This window comes from Choristoneura fumiferana, chromosome 22 (assembly GCF_025370935.1).
Source record: "Choristoneura fumiferana chromosome 22, NRCan_CFum_1, whole genome shotgun sequence".
Classification (NCBI taxonomy): Eukaryota; Metazoa; Arthropoda; class Insecta; order Lepidoptera; family Tortricidae; genus Choristoneura; species Choristoneura fumiferana.
The window spans coordinates 3,335,831-3,357,026 of NC_133493.1; the positions used below are offsets into that span (position 1 = coordinate 3,335,831).

The window sequence follows — 21,196 nt, forward strand, 5'->3', positions numbered from 1 at the left end:
GTTGAAGACTGTCATTTGAAGATGGGGTGAATTAATCATTGAACTACAAACACAACTGCCTGCCACAGTAAGTAAAGAAAATCACAATATGTCCACTAAATATTTGATAGATGTGTCAGTGTCCAGAAGTTAAGTGCTTGTGACAGATCAAAGGTATATCTGAAAGGTAGACCTGTGTATAATCAAAACAGACTTACTGTTGATGAGCAGACTGTCGTCGTGGTTCCTGGTGAAGCGCGGGTGGTGCGTGATGATGTTGTGGTTGTGGTACCAGACGGTGCGCGGCGCCGGCGCGCCCGCGCATGCGCACGCCAGCAGCAGCGACCTGCCCACGCCCACTGACACTGTACCTCCCAGGGACGCCACCCCGGCCACCACTGGAAACGTTCAGAACAATAATCGTTAGTATAATAATCACACCCCGGCCACCACTGCGGAAGACAAAATTAGTACTAGATCGTCATCACTTCCGAGGGATTTACCACGGCTACCACTGTGAAAGATATACCTACTGTCTTAATTATCTTTAAGGGATACTATCCCGGCAACCCCTGGAGATTGAAAAGCCATAATATTTCCACGTATTCCCACTAAAATGAGAGCGTCTAAATAGGTTCCACCTATCTCTACTAGTAGGAACAGGTGGAAAAAATCCATGTCAGTGCAGACAGCCTGGTAGGAATAGGTGGAACAGGGGTTTTAACTTACTGAATCCCGTAGGGTTAATCCTGCTTATGTCTCCCGAGTTACCCTGTATATACTTCACAATATTTTCCTCCACCAAAAAGCTTATGATAAAACTAAGGGATGCTTGCTTCAGTCAGACACCGTAGTTTTTCAGTTTTGAACATTTCAATGTAAGAAAATTACTACTGAGTCAAAACATCAAATTTTTCTAGGGATAACGAGTATGCCAAGACTTTTTTTGTTGTGTATGGTACGCCATCTTCTCACCTCTCGGCGAAGGCGTGTGAGACACCCGCCTGGTCGCCGCTCCCTCGCCGGCCCTGGTGCTGGCCGTGACCCAGGCTTCGTAGCTCCTGCCGGTGACCAGGTCTTTGACCTCAGCTGACGTCCGCAGGTCTTCAATGCGGTAGGTTTGAGGAGGGCCGTTACTGAAATGATTAGGCTTATGAAGCCGATAGCACAGTGCGAAAAGTCGAGTTTGTATTTCCATATTCGCCGGGTGGTACCTTCATGTACAATCAGTACCAATTTCTAACACAAAAATAAATATCTGATATGACTCTATTCTATATAAGGCAATCCTAATTTAAAACAGAACTTCTCAAGTTAGCAATCGAGGGTTCCCTGGTCAAACCCGACTGTTGAAAAAGAACACTATATTAATATGCAGACAGCAGAAGTAAAAATTCGATTTTTTAAGAATTATTAGATCAAGTTATTGGTTTGACCAGGGAACTCTCGCAATGTATTTCAAATTGTCATAGTCTTGTCTTGTCTCAAATTGTAATCACTTGTCTTGTCTCTTTTATGATCAGACCCATATATCCGTTGTCCTCCAACCAACTAACCTGGACGTGGGTTTGACGTAGACTGTGTAATATAGCAGTTCTCCGTTGGGATGGTCGGGCTTCTTCCAGCTGACCAGGAGTGAGGAGCCTGAGAGGACCAGCACTTTGATGTCGGCTGGAGGACCGGGTACTAGAAAAATACAGGAGCTACTTATTTTCTTAACCTATAATCAAAACTACATAGGTAGCCAAAACTTAGTAAGCAATTTGGAACAGAAATGATTCTGCCTCAGAGGCGCCAGTGAAGAAGGGGTTTTTAGACGTAACCAATCCACGTAGCAGATTGGTCTCGCAAACTCATTGTCGGTTTTGAACCTACTTCAGAGAGATTTTCTGCTGAAATCGACGCGTAAAAATGTCTAGTTTTATCTACTTACCATCTTGCAAAGTACCACAAACGATGGGGTACGAAAATGGCCCTGCGCCGTAGTTTGAGAACCCTGCCACCTTGATCGTGTAGTTCGTGAACTTCAGCAGCCCTTGTAGGTAGATTTCTGTGTGCAGGGCTGTCTGGTTGTACCATGCTCCTTCTGTAATCCCAAGATTGAAATCACTTGAGAACAAGTTTAGTAGTAGGTAAGTAGTAGTTTATGTAACACATATATTAATCAGTCTTACTCGTATTTCCTACCTGGATCCTGTAACGCAGGGATTCCTAGCACAGGATCCAGAGCCGTAGACTATTGTTTATAAGCTTTTTATGCAATAAATTATTTTTCATTTTAATTTTTTCAATTTCGAATATAGAGATTTTAAGAGCAACAGTTCTCAATTAATTTGACGTTTTAAGTCCTCCAATCCAAACTATATTATGATCTGTATTTGAAATCAATCCGATCGCTATAATCTCAGAGCCATGAGCATGTATAGTTTGCCTTTAGTAACCATACACATAAACATTTTAAGTTAAATGAAAGCTTGGAAAGTTGGTGAGACGTAATTTATGGGTGCCTCCCACCCTTGCTATGTCTTTAGGAGAAAGGAAATACCTTTTAGTTATAGCCCCTTCAGAAGTGAGGAGATCAGCAGAAGAACCAAAGTTACTGATACAGTTTGGAGAGTTGTCTGTCACACTCATGGCAGTGGGCAGGGCACGTTGCTCGTAAGACCGACGCCAATGACTCAGTAAGATTCTACTAGTAGGGTCTATACCTTAGGGTTTACGTAAACCGCAGGAGGGCGGCGGGAAGCTGGCGCTGCCAAGAGCGCAGTCAGCGGTACCGGCAATTGGAAATTTATGAAAGAATATTAGTTGTTCTTTTACATATACAATTTACTCGCAAATGTGATGAAAAACATTGTATGTCGTATTTACGCTCCGCTGTGCCAGATGACTGCCATAGTGCATGCAGATGCAGGTGACTGTCTATTGGACGTCTTTCGGTGTCGATGACGGTACCTTCTGTGGCGTAGAGCACGGTGTACCCGACGAGAGAGCTGGCCGCGCCGGCGGCGAGCGGCTGCCAGCCCACGCGCAGCGACGTCGGCGACACCGCCGCGCACTCCGGCGACAGCGGGGCTTGCTCGGGGGCTGGGGAATCAAGCATAAAGGCCGATAATACCTAATAAGCCGGATTCCTAAAAATATGGGTAAGTATTTCTCACTTTTGTGCACACAGTCACTTCCATGGATGACACTACCGCGGATGTAAAAATTCTTTGATTTGAAAAAAAAAACAATGTAAACAATGTTAATAATTACTTTACGATGAGTTCTCGTATCATATACAATTAATGAATCCATCATAAACATTACTACTTTCTGGATATAGAAAACGAAAATACATCCACAGTAGTGACATCCATGGAAGTGACTGTGTGCACAAAGATGAGAAATGCCCATGTTCCTTATAATTAGTTCATCAGCTAGATTTTCAAAAAATACTGGTATAAATTTTTTATTATTATTATTTTATTATTACTATTACTAGTAAATACAATGATGCAGTTCATTGTAACTTACCTCCCTCTCTGGTATCTTGAAACACTGGTATTGAAAATGGTCCCGATCCCGCACTGGTGAATCCTGCCACTGACACAGCGTACCTGTAGGTATTGATTGAGACAGAATGAGCAAATAAGACAGAGAAAGCAGATAAACAGTTGTCAAAATGAGCTACACGCGATCCTACTGACAAGGCTTAGCAAGATAATAAATAATTAAGATGGGGTGTAACCCATCCATACCATACAATTAATATTATAAATGCGAAAGTGTGTTTGTATGTTTGTCCGTCTTTCACGACGAAACGGAGCGACAAATCGATGTGATTTTTGGCATAGAGATAGTTTATAGGCCAGATATAGTGAAATAGGCTACTTTTTATCCCCGAAAAATGCGCAGTTCCCGGGAGCGGCGCGCGATAACCTAATTCCACGCGGGCGAAGCCGCGGACAAAAGCTAGTGCTAAAATAAAATAATTACAAGGTTTCGGACAATCTGCCCCTTCTGTCAGCCCATCTGTCAGCCCATCTGTTCGTCTGCTCGCAGCTTAGTCAAGAGACTGTTTGTGCTAGAAGGCTGCAATTAAGTACGGATGTACGGATATATAATTATTAAAGTCCTCTACATCGGTTTCAACGACGGTGACTAAAGAACTTATGATTTATTTCCTAACGAGAGTCTAGTCTCGATATGGCTGGCTAGAACACCTTAGTTTTAATTTTTAATTACGGGGTGCACAATTGGGTCTGTCTTTCGAAGTTTGGCGTTTGAGATCGTGCTTTCCTCACTCACGCTTCCATCACTCTCCGTTGCCTACCGACTTCCGTTGCTTTTTAGGGATAAGCTTGCCTTTGCTCTCCTTTCTGTGTATTTGTATTTTTTTTTATGTGCAATAAAGAGTCTACATACATACAATGTTTCCTCCACGTTACTAACACCTACCTAGTGTTTTTCAGCAGTCCGCTGAGCAGCGCTTCTTGTTTACCGGATTGTTGTAGGACCTTTAGCGTTCTCGAATCGCTGTTATCAGACACTGTGACAGACAAATATACAATATAAGTTAAATCAACTTGGCTTGTTGCAAGGCCTGCGAACAGAGGGCAAATTGTCAAACTGGGCGCTTGCGATCACATGGATCACATTAATCATCTCTTTCTATCTTCATCCTATACAGAAACAATAGCGGTGAAAACGACTGTGAGTTAGAGTGCGTTATAGTACATTGTGTCTTAAGGGCGGTAAATAAGTCATTACGACGTTCGTAATTCTAGTACCGCCCGTGCGACATACAATGTTTTTCATCACATTTGCGAGTAAAATTGTATATTTGTAAAAGAAAAACTAATATTATATCAAAAATTGCCGATACCGCTGACTGCGCTCTTGGCAATCCGCAGCATGTGCATGGCGTGCGTGTGCAGCGCGCGCACGGAGCAGCAGCGCGTCATGCAGTAACAAACTCATTTACCGACCGCGGGCTTCATGACATGAAAATTAGTACTGGCAATGACTCATTTACCGACCACAGGTTTCATAACAAGCACATTAAGGTCGAGGGTTTTATTTGAGGGGTTGCAACCAAGGTAGCCTGCATGTTACGACACTGTTTACGAGCAAGTGTGATGAAAAATAATTAAGGCCTTAGGATTGTTACGATTTGATGATGATGATGACAGTAATAGAATGTTTGCTCTTCAAAATCTTAAAGTAATTCCTGCGCACATATGTCAAAATTATGATGTAAGCCGTTAAAACTGACCTGAGCCGCCCTGTGGGACAGCTTTGACGTGGTACCCCACTATGACCCCGTTGTGAGTGTCCTTCAGCGGCGGCAGCCACGATACCCGCAGCTCGCCGGGGTTCTCAGTAGCTTCCACTTGCACGTTGTTGGGTGGAGAAGAAGGCGCTGAAAAAAAAGTTATTTAAAAGCCACTTGACTTTGGTCTTTGACCTTGACCTTGACTTTAACCTTGACCTTGACGTTGACCTTGATTTTTATCATTCTATCTACTACATTACATTCTAACAAAGTTAATCGCAGTAGCAAGCAATGTACAGTCGAGGAAACTAAGTCACGTACCATAGGGAACCTTTTCATTATAAATTGTAACGATTTCTTTGGCAAATGCATGCGATGTCAATATGATATTTGTAGTAAAAAGGTCTCACCCTGCGGCCCTGGTACGTAATTCAGTTTCTTCGACTGTACAGCTAAAATATGGCTCAATAGGCGAGGGTTAAAAGCTAAGCCTAGTGCAAAATATATTTGATAAACAAGTTATACCTACACTACTTTTCGCTTGACAACAGCTGCAACAGCTACACGTACTTTTCAACAGTCACAAAATATTTTATTGGTCTTAGCCGAAGATTTACCTTTATTTTATTTATACATGCCCAGATACGAAATTTACGAGTGTGAGAAGTGCAAACGGTTTTTTTGGTACGCTTTTAAAAACTGATCCTCAAGATCGTGAAACCTAGTTTAAAGTGACAAAGTTACAAGTACACTTTGTATTTTGAAAAGCTCACCTTCCTCATGAGTCGTGAAATGCACAGGAGCCGTGTACAAGCTGATGCCGACCTGGTTACCAGTCGCCACCCGGACGCCGTATGCCGTCGCCGGCCGAAGGTTCTGAAGCTCCAAGCTTTGGCGCAGTTCTGATGCTTTTCTGGAAAATTTCGTGTACCTGTAATCCGGCTTGAAGGACTGTTAGCGCAAATGTTGTAGTGAGGAATGAAGGTGCGAACTATTTTTTGGAAAATTAACGTAGGTATTAGACATTTTTTTGGTAGACCGCTATTCTATTTACCCGTCGTAATCATGACGCTATTGACGTAAAGACTACGGTCTGCATTTGGGGACCGAAGTCCGAAGGAAAAGCGTCGGAAGTTGTATTTTGATGGTTGTGTTTATGCGTCCGAGTACTAAGAGTTGAGGAACTTCGATAGTGCTAACTATACTTAGTTCTGTGTCACAACAAGATGGCGCTAGGAGTTGCTACAAAGGTATTTAAATAAATGTATTTAAACAAGTTTAGGGGGATATACGTCTGCGATGTGGTGCTTCACTATAGGCCTTATAAATAGGCTCAGCTGCTCAGCGTGCTATGAGGGCTATGCTCGGGGTTTCTCTACGGGATCGAATCAGAAATGAGGAGATGCGTAGAAGAACGAGGGTCACCGACATAGCCAAGCGCCTTAGCTTGAAGTAGCAATGGGCAGGCCATATGGCACGGAGAACAGATGGCCGTTGGGGCCGAAGAGCAGCGTAGGATGTCCACCAACGAAATGGATGGATGACCTGGTTAAAGCCAAGGGTTCACGGTGGATGCAGGCCGCTTCCAACCGACGCAACTAGGTGGGGGTCTATGGGGCTATGACCAACAGTGGTCGTCCTACGGCTGATATGATGGTGATGAAGTTTATACCTGGTAACATTGAGAGTGACAGCATGGTCCCACATGGTGTAGAGCGACGGCACGTGCTGCAGCGCGTAGTACTGCGCGTGCGCACGCGGCGAGTCACGCCACGCCAGCGCCGCGCCGCGCGACGATACCGACTCCACGCGCAGGTCCGACGGAGGGGTGGGCGGCTCTGTGGGGACGACAGACAATTAGGAGTAATTAGGAGCGACAGCGACATCTGAGATAATACGGGCTGGGATAAAGAGCGTCATAGTTATATAATTATGACCCGTATTATATGTACAATATGATTTTTAATCCTTGATCACATACCAATTGTTCTAACAAATTGCAGTGACAAGGGTTTCTGTGACAGGTACCTGTACAAGTATAAAATTTATTTATTCCATTAATTCACAGGGTTACTATTGTTAAAAGTTATTATGACAGGTTTTTTTAAATTGAAATATATTTTTTAAATTTTCCGCTATTTTCCAATGCCAAACTTACACTGGCCAGATGTGGGCCAAAATAACTTGTAATATTTTTAATTTTACACTCGTACAATTTAAATTGTTATGAAAATAAAATGAATTGAATTGTAAAAAAAAACACTAGAAAGCAAAAGTTCCCAGTTTGAAAAACTTACCTAAAATAGTGAGATGCACGTTGAAGCTGGCAGCACCGAAAGGGTTGCTGGCTCTGCACTGATATAACCCCGCATCCGCTGTTTCTGAGTACTGCAGGGTTATTGTACTGATTACACCCAGCGCTGCCTTTGTTTCTGTGAGCTTTGCCCTGAGATCAGTTGTATTCATTAAACTGATGAGTAACTAATTTATTGAATCAGGCGTTACGTTCTGAAGGTATATGAATGAACGAAAAAAACTTGTTCACCCGCGACCGTATGATTATGATAGCTGCGTCTATGTAACTAATGCGTCTTCAATCTTCATGTAGCTCCTCCACACTGTCTCACACAAATCACACGAACCCAACCGTCACCAGCACCAACTACACTTTTAGAACTCAACCACAGTTCATCCTGCAGGTGGTAGGACCTTGTGCAAGGTCCGCCCGGATTGCTACCACCATCTTGCTTGCTAATCCTGCCGTGAAGCAGCAGTGCTTGCACTGTTGTGTTTCGGCGTGGAGAGTAAGACAGCCGGTGAAATTACTGGTACTTGAGGTATCCCATCTTAGACCTCTAGGTTGGCAACGCATCTGCAATCCCCCTGGTGTTGCAGGTGTCTATGGGCAGTGGTGATCTCTTACCATCAGGAGACCCACTTGCTCGTTTGCCATCCAGTCGAATAAAAAAAAGAGATAAGTAATTAACTACTGTGTTGAGTTCAAAACGCGTCCATGTAGCGTGGTGGTGATAGTTGGGTCTTTGTGATTTGTGTGTGGAGGTGGAGCACAAATCCACGTGTAAGAAAATACAGTCTCCGCTTTTATAGTCAGTTTTTCTCCCCACAAAACCATAATCAGGATGACTTGCCTGTGATGTCTGAAATCAACGATATTCCCGTCATGCGTCCAGGTGACCCTGATAGGCTCATCGCCAAGTGGCTTGCAGACCAAGTTGACCGAATGTCCGAGCCGTGACGTCACGTTGGTAGATGATGACTCGAAGTGGACTGGCTCTGAAAATTAATATCAGATGTTTGAAAGAAGAATGACCACAGAAAATGAGTTCATGTTTCAATTGATCCTTAGGTGGTAGAATATTATTTATGTAGGTATACAAAGTGGAAGCTTTTTCTTCAAGATGCAAAAATGTATATGTATAGAAGATACAGTCAAAGATGGAACACGCTTGATCAGTAAATAAACATTGATTTCAAGATAGCTTCAAGATAGATAGATATTGCAGCGTTAAGGGATCACAGAAGCAGACAGAGGGTCCCACACTTCAGCAGCTGCCCGGATAACAAAATACGAGAGAAAACCCTTTATGCCAATTTTAAGTTCGGTGACAAAAAGTAAAGACCCGAACTTCTTCTGGTTGACCTGTGAAAAAAGGAGTTGGTGGAATAAGATGCACTTACTGTTAACACTCATCCAAACGGTCTTGCTGAGCGGCTGGCCGACTCCGTTTTCGACGTTACACGAGTACAAACCCTCGTCTGCCAACGACACCTCCTCTATTACCAGGGTACCATTAGGCAGGCTGAGGATACCACCGCCGGCTAGCTCGAGGACTGGCTGCCAAGTGCCCAAAAGCGCTGGAATAGTGAGATTTGCCATCGTCATCCATTTTACTACGAAATTCTTTATTATTGTGTCGTTTTGTAGAGTTAAGATTATACTTGCAGTCAATTGGACACTCTTTGAATTAAGACCAAAAACTGTTGCAAAATCCGATAGGTAAATAATTTGAACCTACCATCTTTCTTCATCCAATGAACTTGCGGCTGTGGGTAACCGCTGGCACTGCAAGATACTGCACCTCTTCTGCCGAGCAGTAACGACGAGTTTGAAGGCTCTTCCAGCCACTTTGGTGCCACTGGAATTAATTTTTAGAAATAGCTTTAACAGGTTGTATGTTGATGAGGGCAGTTCTTTCTAGAATTACATTAAGGCTTCTGGAAATTTGATGAAAGGTAAGATAAAGGGTGAGAGGAAGGATCAGTAAACTTTGTACGTAGGAAGTTAGTGAAAATATACCATATAGCTAACTACAGATAAAATAAGGGCGCCTGAGTAAAACGTTTGAGCAGAAGACAAATGTTACCAATGTAATGAAGCAATAACAACAGAAACAGTGCAAGACGTGCTTTCAAATAAATAAGTACTTTGTGAGTTGTGACTGATACCTTTGTTGTTCGTTGTTACCTTTAATATAAAGTTCCGTCGATCTATTGACTTTGGCGACGTGGTTAGATGCTACACACGTGTACACCCCACAGTGCTCTAAAGACACCTTCTTGATCACCAAAGCGCTAAAAAGTTCTGAGCTTCTTTCTACCACCTGAAATCGATCACAAAATTTAATTTCCAAAGAGCTATACACCTAAAACTATGAACATATCAGTTAATACGATTTGCTTTATAATAATTTCAAATGATTTCTAGTAGATTATAAATAAGAAATAGATTCTTATTGGATTCTTATTTCGTGGTCTCTGAATTCCCTAAATTTTCTAACCTTCAAACCACTAGGTATCCTCTTCCCATCCTTCAACCACTCAAAGTGAATCGGCAAATCTCCACTCCTGACATTACAGTACACATTCACAATCTGTCCTTCCTGTAGATTGTTCCCTAGTAGCAAATCATCCAACACTGGTGCTTCTATAACTTGAATCTCGAAAGCTCTCCTTGCCATTTCACCAGAAGGGCTGGTAACAATGCAGGTGAATACAGCGCCATTTTCTTCTTTAGATACGTCGGTGAGTGTCAAGATGCCGTTTATGTTGACGGTAGGGGCGTTACGTTTTTGCTTAAAGTTTCGTTTGTATCGAGAATGGAATGGGTTCGAGTTTATCGTCTTGCCTTTGAATTCCCAGTCGATTTTACTGAAAAAATGTTTTGGATCTAAAGTAAGGCCAAGGAGATTTACTAAAGATAAATTATAGATAAGAATGAGATATTTGGTGCAAATTGGGCCAATTCCAGGGTAGACAGCAGCAGCGCGCCACCACCCCCCACGGCAGCGCTAGTTCTGCCGGTACCTATATATCGCCACGTTGTTGGACTTAATTGGTTTGGAGGCTTTGTAAGGGAAAGCGCATACAGTTGTGAGTACAACTGGTAATATTCGAAGTTTCATGCAGAGATCATTTATTTTTGCACGTTAGTGTGAATTTGCCCTAGGTCCGGTATTGGATGAGACCTTACCTTATAGGATACCCATAAAAAGGACATCTTAGGTTCACCGACTCGCCGCTTTGTACTTTTATTGGGGGCAATGCTCTTATGTAGGGTGGGCCTGGAAAATACGAAAATTTACTACACGATGCAAATTTCCTGACCAATCTCATTGAAACACTCAAAGCACTGAAGAGCCAAAAGCGCCCATGTAAGATAAAATAAGGAAGCAGGCAAATTTCATACATTTCATATACCTGTCGAAGAAATCATAGTGAAATTGATTATGAAAAGGTTCCATAATCAGATTTAGTTTCCTCTCCTGGACAAGGTATGATTGAAAGAAATCGTCGAAATGATAGGTGTGGGCAATTTCGCGAGGCTATATAATGGCGCTTTACGGTGAATGAAAACATCGTGAGGAAAATTGCACACACCTCCACACCTGTGAAGTAATTCAATGGAAAACAAAAAAACTTTTAAAGCGCGAGGCCTCTCAGAGTGCAAGGCCACCCGTCACCCACTGTCTCCAAATTGTTGGATTTCGGTTATATATATATATATATCTACATTTGGTACAGGAGAGGTTGGAGTACCTAAGGCAGCGTTGTTTGCTTGATTTTGGTTTTATTGGAAATTTGTGGCAATCGATATTTAGGATTCTAAGGTGTCGCAGGTGGCGCCATCTAACAAATTTTAGCGGAACTTTTTCGATTACTCGCTATCGATCCATATCTGAGATCTTGGCTCAAGACTATAAAAGTACTATAAGAATAATATAATAACAGATGGCCGTTGAGGCCGAGGAGCTGTTGCATGAAGACCCCGGATCTGCAACCGCAGCGTAGGACGTTCACGAACGAAATGGCCGGATGACCTGGTTGAAGCCGCCCGATCACGTCACGGTGGATGCAGGCTGCTTCCAACCGAAGCAACTGGAGGTTTATGGGGAGGCCTATGTCCAACAGTGGACGTGCTACGACTGATCCCACTAATATTATAAATGCGAAAGTTTGTAAGTCTGTTTGTTTGTTACTTCATCACGTCTAAACCGCTGAACCGATTTAGATGAAATTCGGTATACAGTTTGAGTCCCGGGGAAGGACATAGGATTCTTTTTGTCCCGAAAAATTGCAGTTCCCGCAGGATAGCGCTAACCGAATTCGACACGGACGGAGTCGCGGGTAACGGCTTGTATGATTATAATAATGATGATAAGAAGAATATAGATAATCTCACCATAGACATCGAGCCTGTTCTCGTGACTGCTCGAATGCTCTCCCTCTGTCGCGATGCAGGAGTATAGGCCGCCATCTTCGACGCGCACGCGTGATATATTGAGCTGTGCTACTACTGAATTGTCTGACGTCATCAGCTGCCCTAGCGCGTATCTGGAACGTACAGTCGACGTCATAAATAAGTCATCACTTTTCTACCTTGACGCTTTCAGTTGCTACACAATTTCGTATAGCTTTTCTGAAAAAATGACAAGGTACAAAAATGATCACTTATTTATGACGTTGACTGTATAATTCTTGTATGAGTAAAATAAGTTACTGTTACAAATTTCATTTTTAATACAAGCTTTTTTTGCTGACTGTACATTTTGTTGACTGTACTTGCATTGTCATCTAAACTGCATATCCGTACCAAATTTCAAGTCGGTACTATTAACCATTGAGGAGTTCCCTCCTGCGGAGACGATCCTGGCAGGACCACCAAGATGTCACAATCAGATTGTTGTATTGTCACCATCACCAAATTTTCATAAGTATGCCAAATTTAAAGTCAATCGGACCTCTGGAGTTGGGTCTAATTTAGATTCCAAGATTTAACCCAAACAATTAAATAAATAAACAGGGCAAGCTAAAGAAAAGCTTGTAAAGATGTGGGTGACAAGCAAAAGTTACGTATTATCACTTAAAGTCAAGAGGGATAATCAAACTTATGCATAGCATCGTAAAGTTAATATTCCATTAATCTGTCATCTCCCAGGATAACAGGATCAAAGGAATTTGGGCACAAATTTGTGCCTCTGGGAGAGGACAGGTTAATCTTTTTTTTTTGCAGTTTTGCTTGTAACCTGCCGATTTAGTCCGTCTGTTAGATGGACAGAAAATATAGAACACGAAGTTTTTCTTTTGTAAATCAAATAAATCCCTCGCGTCTTAACAGGGCCGGGTTTAGGGGAGGGCAAACGGGGCAACGGCCCGCGGCACGAAAGAGGGCCTCCCACAATAGTTTTATGTTGATATGAGGAAAGTATGATTTTTAGGTAGGAATTTATTGGAATTTGAGAATTAATTCGAGTTTAAATCATGGTGACGGGGCAATACTATTGCCTACAGCGGTTCTTAACCGGTGGTCCGCGGACCACTGGTGGTCCCTGGAAGAACTCGAAGTGGTCCGCGAAGCCATCAACAACTAATTGGCAAAACGACGCGCCAGTCAAGTAGGTAGCGGTCGCAATCGTTCTTTCATTTACAATTTTTACCGTATATTACCTTCAAACAGCTGGTGGTCCATGGCAAGACAAAAATTTTGTCAAATGGTCCTTCCTAACTAAAAGGTTAAGATCTACTGGCCTAGGTAGGTTCCTCGTTCAGAAGTGTTAAAAGAGTATGTATGTTGAAGTGACAATGGACAGACCACAACGATCGCTGGAAGCAAAGATAAAGCACTGGGAGGGCAAGGTTCTTAACTGGTGACATTGAACCGGAAGACGCAACGTTGACAGCCCTCCTACTAGGTGGACTGACGGCCTGGTGAGATGAGACCTCTATCGTGGCCTAGACAAAGGGTGCTCTAAAATGCAGGCCTGAGAGTTACGCTCAAATGCTGGATGCAGATGGAAAGCGATCATTTATTGTAGCGTTCTAATTGGGAGACCTCTGGTAGGACGTCTTCCGGCTGATGAGTGTCTGTGTGAGACTGACCTAGAGTCGGTGGTGACAACAACTCCGTCTCTTTCCCACATAAACTGCGGCGGGCGGTCCCCAGTCGCTGAGCACTGCATGCTGATCTGCAAAATGTATGTTTTGATTAGGAAACACCTGCCATGTAGAGTAAAAATTTTATTATTTTGGCGATAGAGCGATAGTATTATGCAGTACGGAAACGTATGAACTAACGTTCGAACGCAGCGTCACTGTCATCGGCGAAGAGACTTCCGAGTAGAGCGGCTCCAGCGTCACTAACGCAGCGACAGTAACGCGGCGATAGAGCGATAGTATTATGCAGTATGGAAACGTATGAACTAACGTTCGAACGCAGCGTCACTGTCGCTGCGTTGGTGACGCCGGAGCCGCTCTACTTGGAAGTCTCTTCGCCGACGACAGTGACGCTGCGTTCGAACGTTAGTTCACACGTTTCCGTACTGCATAATACTATCGCTCTATCGCCGCGTTACTGTCGCTGCGTTAGTGACGCCAGAGCCACTCTACTCGGAAGTCTCTTCGCCGACGACAGTGACGCTGCGTTCGAACGTTAGTTCATACGTTTCCGTACTGCATAATACTATCGCTCTATCGCCGCGTTACTGTCGCTGCGTTAGTGACGCCAGAGCCACTCTACTCGGAAGTCTCTTCGCCGACGACAGTGACGCTGCGTTCGAACGTTAGTTCATACGTTTCCGTACTGCATAATACTATCGCTCTATCGCCGCGTTACTGTCGCTGCGTTAGTGACGCCAGAGCCACTCTACTCGGAAGTCTCTTCGCCGACGACAGTGACGCTGCGTTCGAACGTTAGTTCATACGTTTCCGTACTGCATAATACTATCGCTCTATCGCCGCGTTACTGTCACTGCGTTAGTGACGCCGGAGCTGCTCTACTCGGAAGTCTCTTCGCCGACGACAGTGACGCTGCGTTCGAACGTTAGTTCATACGTTTCCGTACTGCATAATACTATCGCTCTATCGCCGCGTTACTGTCACTGCGTTAGTGACGCCGGAGCCGCTCTACTCGGAAGTCTCTTCGCCGACGACAGTGACGCTGCGTTCGAACGGTAGTTCATACGTTTCCGTACTGCATAATACTATCGCTCTATCGCGTTACTGTCGCTGCGTTAGTGACGCCGGAGCTGCTCTACTCGGAAGTCTACCTTTATCGAATGACGTAAATGTCACAATGACAAGGCGATGTCGTGGTTAAAAACTTGGGTGGAATTTGTCTGGATTTCGATCCTCAACATTGGGACTGACAAAGGACGAAATTTATTTATATATTTGCTGTAAATTTAATACATTACATGATGTTCAATTATTAGAAAAACTAGCTTTTGCCCGCGGCTTCGCCCGCGTGGAATTCGGTCAGCGCGCGCTGTTCCCTCGGGAACTGTGCATTTTTCCGGGATAAAAAGCAGCCTATGTCACTTTCTGGCCCATAAACTATCTCTATGCTGAAAAATCACGCCGATCCGTCGCTTGGATTTGACGTGAAAGACGGACAAACATACAGACACAAACTGTCGCATTTACATATCAGTATGGATAACTTACGTCACCGCCGGGAGTGACGGTTCTCTCCGTGAAGTGCTGGGTGATGACCACACTGCCATCATTAATGATGCGGGGCTCTCGTTTTCTTCGGTCCAGACCTGAAGCAATAGTTATTTGTGTCACAAGGGAGCAAAATGGTGTATTTACGGCGAGGGCGTAAATTGAATCCAGAATGTAGCGAAGGATTCTACAATAGAATCCTAAGCGTAATGAGGGATTCAAGTGTTAGCGCCCAAGATGAAAATAATTTTGCTCCCGAGTGGCTCATACAACTTTTCACACCGAGCATTAATAAACTTGAAAAAAATAATTCTTAATATTATTAAAGAACAACCAGCATAGAAAATGGCGTGGCTTTACAATTATCAACTTCAAAAAATGGCATTTGCAATAAAACACTTAGAAAAGCCTTGAACAGAAAAGTTGCACTTTGCTCCCTCTCGTCAGGGAGGAAAAGTTACTTTTCTGAAGGAGAGGTGTGAAAAAGAATTTAATGACTCTCTCATATTCGCTGCCGCGCGCGCTGGCGATGCTCAATGCGCTCCTGGCGGCGATGCCGGACTGTGACATATTTGCGGGGCGTTGGGCTACCGTGTGTCGTCAGTGCCTGACGTTTTGTGACGTAATGGATGACAGGCTAACCAGTGTTCCTACCTGATGTTTTTTTTGTTTTTATTTGTTTTATATTGTTTTTTTATGTTTAATGTAGTTTCACAGTGTATTAGTAATAACTGTAATGCTGTGTAAATAAATTTATGTGCAATAAATAAATAAATTAGGCTGGGGCTCTGAAGAGTCGCAGCCGTCGTTTCCCGTTTGTTACTAAAATAAACTAATAAATAGTCCGTCAACTAATAACCTAACAAACATAGAAAAGTTGAAAAACCCCCGAAATTGGTTGACTGGTAGAGATCCCTTAAAGGGATAAGTCCGCCTTTGTACAAGTATCTCAAAGTTTGTCAATTGTGTTTTGTTTCTTTTCTTTTTGACCCCCGACCCAAAAAAGATTAGGGGTGTCATAATTAAGTTTGACCGCTATGTGTGATTGTGTGTCTGTCTGTGGCACCGTAGCTCTTAAACGGGTGGACCGATTTAAATGCAGTTTTTTATTTGTAAGCAGGTTTTCTAGCGATGGTTCTTAGATATGTTTCATCAAAATCGGTTCAGCCGTTTTTGAGATATTGAACTTTGAAGTGACAAAGTCGGGGGTTTTCCAATTTTTTGTTGGTTAGGTTGTATACAGTAGGTAAAGAGTTACATACTTATATAAATTGTGGTTTCAAAGGTAACTCGCTTTGACGTAAAAAAAGCTGCATCGAAATCGCTCCATCCGCTTGAGAGCTACGATGCCACAGACAAACATACATTGGTGTCACACTTATAGCACCCCCCTTTTTGCGCCGGGGGTTAAAAACGTTAACTGGCAATTCTATCGTCCAACTGGCTAGACCTGACCAATCACGAGGCAGGTGGCAATCACTTGCATAATTGCAATTTGCGGTGCACTGCGCGCTTAATTGCGTTAAGAACCTATTTCGCACGGACCTGTTTCCACTTCTCGGGGGCTACTGCGAGAGTCGAAGTTCGTTTTGTGCCCCCCTCACACTATTAAAATTATTAGCGTGAGCGGAACGGCAAGAGAATGCCTTTACGAGAATTTTATTTTTAAAAAACCGGCCAAGAGCGTGTCGGGCACGCTCAAATTAGGGTTCCGTAGCCGTTACATAAAAAATCAAGTAATATTTTTCTAAGTTTGTACGGAATCTTCCAAGTTTAGGTAAGTTAAGAAACTTCCAAGTAAGGTTTAGAGAGGGGGGGAGACCCTTAAAATGCTAGGTATAATAATAATATAATAATATCACGGGACACTCGACACCAATTGACCTAGTCCCAAACTAATAATAATAATAATAATAATAATAACCATTTATTTCAAACAATCAGTTCATATTGTGTTAGTAACAATAATCTTATTACCTACGTTAGTGTAACTAAGCAAAGCTAGTACCTACTATGGATACTAGGCAACGGATAAACATACATAGATCAATACATATTAAACATCCAAAACCCGAGAACAAACATTCAGTCTGCACAATGTTTTCGGAATAAAATCCTATGTAGTTACCTTCTGATTGTATTTATACTTACAGCCAACTATTAAGTAATCTGTGTAATGCGTATTTTGCTAAGAAGCAAGGATCTGCAAACACTGGATTTTAATAGCTACAGTCGTCTATAGCGTGAAACGTCGCTGCGGTGGAAAATCGAATTTCCTATCGTACCGTCCCTCTCACTCTCGTATTAAATAATATTAGCGTACTTAAGTGGGCCGGCAAGATACGAAGTCCTAATTGTATACTTCGTAGTATAGGGCCAGATGAGACAATCAGCGCAGAAGGTCAACAGGTCAATATTTAGAACTGCATGACCCAGGCTGAATCACATCTCAAATCTTAGAAGCGTCTGACTCACAGCTGAACAATACCAATCAATTTTGGCACAAAGGTACTTAGGTTAAATGGGAAAGGAAATTACAATACGCCATTTAATATTACGGAGTTCCTTTGCCATATTGTGCCAAGACGAGGATAATACGGAGGATAGTACGTGCAACTTTCTTTTTCAGTAAGAACCTGCTGGACTAGAAAACTTATAACAAAAAATTGAACCGACTACAAAAAACCATGAAAATAATTTTCTACCAGTCTGAAGTCGGTGCCTCAGCACGAGCCAGCAGGAGCGGACCTATAGTCGTCTACTTCACCTATATAAGCTAATTATAATATTAGACTTCAATCATTCCTGCGCTGTCTCGTGCTGAGGCACCGACTTCAGACTGGCAGAAAATTATTTTCACGGTTTTTTGTAGTCGGTTCAATTTTTTGTTATAATTTTTTTTTCACGCTTTTTAGTGTTGATAATCTAAGATTCAATAGTTTAATGTCAACTGCTCGACACTTTTTACGAAAGATTGCTTTTTCTGATGCAGAGACGTTCATTATTGAGGAGTCCTGGTCCTGGTCCTGGTCCTGGAACCACACACACTTAGCAAGTGCGTTAAAGTAATTGAAATTCAACCCGAGAAGTATTGAGTTATTGAGTAGTCGCTCCATTGATGAAATTTGGTCTTCATCATTAGTTCCACTTCACTAAATGATAATTTTCAAGAGCAAATGCACGAGTTACTCCTAAATATATAGAAATTACCATAGGCGTGCCTACAATATTTGCAGAGTTCCCTCGATTTCCCTAGGATCCAATCATCCGATCCTGATTTGGTGCTTATGGTATGGGACCTAATTGAGAGCATTCCTAGAAGAAGGTTTTTTTTTTAAATCGGTTCATAAATCACGGAGTTCTGCTTCTGAGGTAACAAACATAAAAAAAAACAACCGAATTGATAACCTCCTCCTTTTTTTGAAGTCGGTTAAAAATGGTTTCGGACATTCTAGGTACTAACTATATCAATATATCAATCATCAAATTTATTAATCACGCTTTATCTCGATGCCGCAAATGACGATCGAACCCGTCTGTCCACGAAATGCAAACCGCCTTACCATCCCGTCTAATTAAAAAGGAATTGCATGCAGATTGCATTGCCACTGCCCCTCCGGGTGCAGTTACTGCAATTTAGGGAGTAATTAAAACAGTTAGCATTTAGCTACCTATAACGCTAGCGTAGGATGGAATGTAGAAGAGGTTCGATGGCTCTATAATAGTAAAATTATTTGTAAAATAAGTATACTTTTTATTGAAATAAAGCGTGCCCTAAAGCGTGCATAAAAATTACGTATAAAGGGGGGCTTATACTTGAAGGGATTCTCTTCTTGACACAAGAATCATGAATAAAGAGCGATAGAAAATTAAAAACGAGGCACGCTTAAGTAAACAAATGTCAAATTTGTGAATACAATGTAGGCAAAAATTCAATTTATAAATCAAAAGCAGAACATTAATTCCGATTCCACTCATCAGGATCTGCGTAAGGGTCGTTGGAATACCAGTAGCTCAAAACACTCATGCCGCGGTTGACACTCTTATCGCGATTTAAATACGTCTCCGAAGTACCGAACCCTAATGGTCTTTTAACATTCTTGGCATACACAGCCACCACAGTAAACTTAACTGTTTTCCCTGCTTCAGCCCACGCAGTTATTTCCTCTTCAGTCCTTGTCCATAATGATGGTGAAACGACATCAGTCACGGTTGCGTTAGTGGTTCCTATATTTATTCGCTGTGTTTGAGGTGCGAAATTATACCAGTCAGGTGGCCCACCATTCTTCCAAGACACGAAATGTCCCACTTGATCGTTGTTGTGATTCGGAAGGTTTTTGTTCATACCCATTCTCTCGCAATTCGTTCTCGCTGCCGTGGAGATAGATCCTTGGGTACGAGTACCAGCTGGGCGTATATGATGACGCGAAATTTCAGCTTCAACTATTAAAGGCAGTTTAGCATTTCCTGAAACTGTGTAGTAGTATTTTTTGATGGGGTTGTTTCGGTCATTCACTGTTGTTTCCATCGTAGACCGTTTAAGCTTCATAATAGCTGCGTATTCAAGAACATTTTTATTCGGTTTGTCGGCTAGTGCTCGCGTCACTCGTTGCTTTGTATCTTGGTATTCAGCTGAAGGAGCGCAGATTTCTTTAACATTGTCTTCATCCCAGCACTGGTAATAAGTGCTGCCGTAAATTTTGCACTCTTCACGACAGCGCTTGCCATATCTGGTTTTCTGTTGAACATAGGCAATCTCTTCTTCGTCGCAGTATTCCAGAGTATGGGATGAAGTGTGACAACGTTGTAACCCGTCGACATACTGACATAAGTCTAAGCACGGTAAATCGTGTATAGATTTCTGGACGAACATTGTTTCTGGATCAGTTTCAGGGTTACAGTAGTCCCATCGTAGGGTGTTGTCAACGAAACACCACGTAGTGTTGCGTCCGAAAAGGCCGCAGTTGCTTATGCATCGTGGAAGCTCCTGCTTATACTGACTTGTGTAATAAGTTGGCGCTGTTCTGGTCCCTGGAGTGCAATATTCACACGTATTCCATGAAGATAAACACTTCCCGTTAATGCAGTCGGTGATACAAGGAGTTCCGCTTGCAGTGGAAGATTCGACTGCGTACTCTAGGTTTGGTAGGTCACAGTGAGCTGTGACTGGCTGAGAATGAAAACTAGCTTGACACCAGACGATCAAGGACAGTAGTCCACTTAGAACCAACATTTTGGTGTAACTCTGGGTCAGAAAAAAACTGATGGTCGCAAGTCGCTGAAAGCCACTGCTCAAGTAACACACTGTTCAATACTGCGGCTTATATACCTAGTAGACGCGTCTTTATAGGTGTCCGCTGAGTAATTGGGAAACTACAGGATAAATTTCGGTAAGTCCAGTCGCAATTTGGGTGCCATGTATACCTATACAAGGTGTTAATTTATACTGAATACCTTAGACACTCTTACAGTCTTTATTTTCTTTAAGTTAGTTTATTGCATTTATTTTTTAATACATTAACAATTTCAAAAATAGTAGATTATTATTTTAACCATAGTTAACTCATAAGTAGCAAAAAAAAATCTCCCGCGGTTTTTTATCTTCTTTTATATTTTTGTAAAGTGACGTTTTAATGCTTGCATATTTAACCAACAGATTCAAACTTGAAAACTAAGTATTTAAAAACTAATTGGAGTATGCATACAAAAATAAAAGCTTGTAATGAATCCATCCTTAATATAAATAAATAGATTAATATTCGTAATCTAATAATTAATCGTGTTCCACGAAATTATCTTTTTAGGGTTCCGTAGTCAACTAGGAACCCTTATAGTTTCGCCATGTCTGTCCGTCCGCGGCTAAGCTCATAGAGACCGTTATAGTAGGTACTAGAAAGCTGTAATTTGGCACGAATATTACATATAAGTCACGCTGACAGTGGTAAAATAAAACAAAATTAAAACAATTTTTTTTAGGATAGGTAAGTAGGTACCTCC

At 42.3% G+C, this 21,196-nt stretch overlaps 2 protein-coding genes across 2 annotated transcripts in view; both read right to left on the reverse strand.

Moving 5' to 3' along the window:
* Nucleotides 1-21,196, reverse strand: part of LOC141440176 (cell adhesion molecule Dscam1-like) — a 267,224-nt gene that overhangs the window by 17,561 nt on the left and 228,467 nt on the right. Inside the window, exons 8-27 of the mRNA XM_074104637.1 lie at nt 15,200-15,297; nt 13,637-13,722; nt 11,940-12,091; nt 10,731-10,821; nt 10,039-10,408; nt 9,726-9,861; nt 9,277-9,396; nt 8,939-9,115; nt 8,389-8,533; nt 7,537-7,685; nt 6,912-7,077; nt 6,013-6,152; nt 5,240-5,386; nt 4,423-4,513; nt 3,499-3,581; nt 2,935-3,066; nt 1,913-2,065; nt 1,536-1,665; nt 955-1,115; nt 198-377 (exon numbers count right to left, since the gene is read on the reverse strand). Coding sequence (XP_073960738.1) covers nt 198-377; nt 955-1,115; nt 1,536-1,665; nt 1,913-2,065; nt 2,935-3,066; nt 3,499-3,581; nt 4,423-4,513; nt 5,240-5,386; nt 6,013-6,152; nt 6,912-7,077; nt 7,537-7,685; nt 8,389-8,533; nt 8,939-9,115; nt 9,277-9,396; nt 9,726-9,861; nt 10,039-10,408; nt 10,731-10,821; nt 11,940-12,091; nt 13,637-13,722; nt 15,200-15,297 — 2,907 coding nt within the window. The remainder of the gene's footprint in view (nt 1-197; nt 378-954; nt 1,116-1,535; nt 1,666-1,912; nt 2,066-2,934; nt 3,067-3,498; nt 3,582-4,422; nt 4,514-5,239; nt 5,387-6,012; nt 6,153-6,911; nt 7,078-7,536; nt 7,686-8,388; nt 8,534-8,938; nt 9,116-9,276; nt 9,397-9,725; nt 9,862-10,038; nt 10,409-10,730; nt 10,822-11,939; nt 12,092-13,636; nt 13,723-15,199; nt 15,298-21,196) is intronic.
* On the reverse strand, nt 18,958-20,490 carry LOC141440486 (uncharacterized). Its single transcript, XM_074105011.1, has one exon. The coding sequence runs from the start codon at nt 20,430-20,432 to the stop codon at nt 19,158-19,160; it is 1,275 nt and encodes a 424-aa protein (XP_073961112.1). The 5' UTR covers nt 20,433-20,490; the 3' UTR covers nt 18,958-19,157.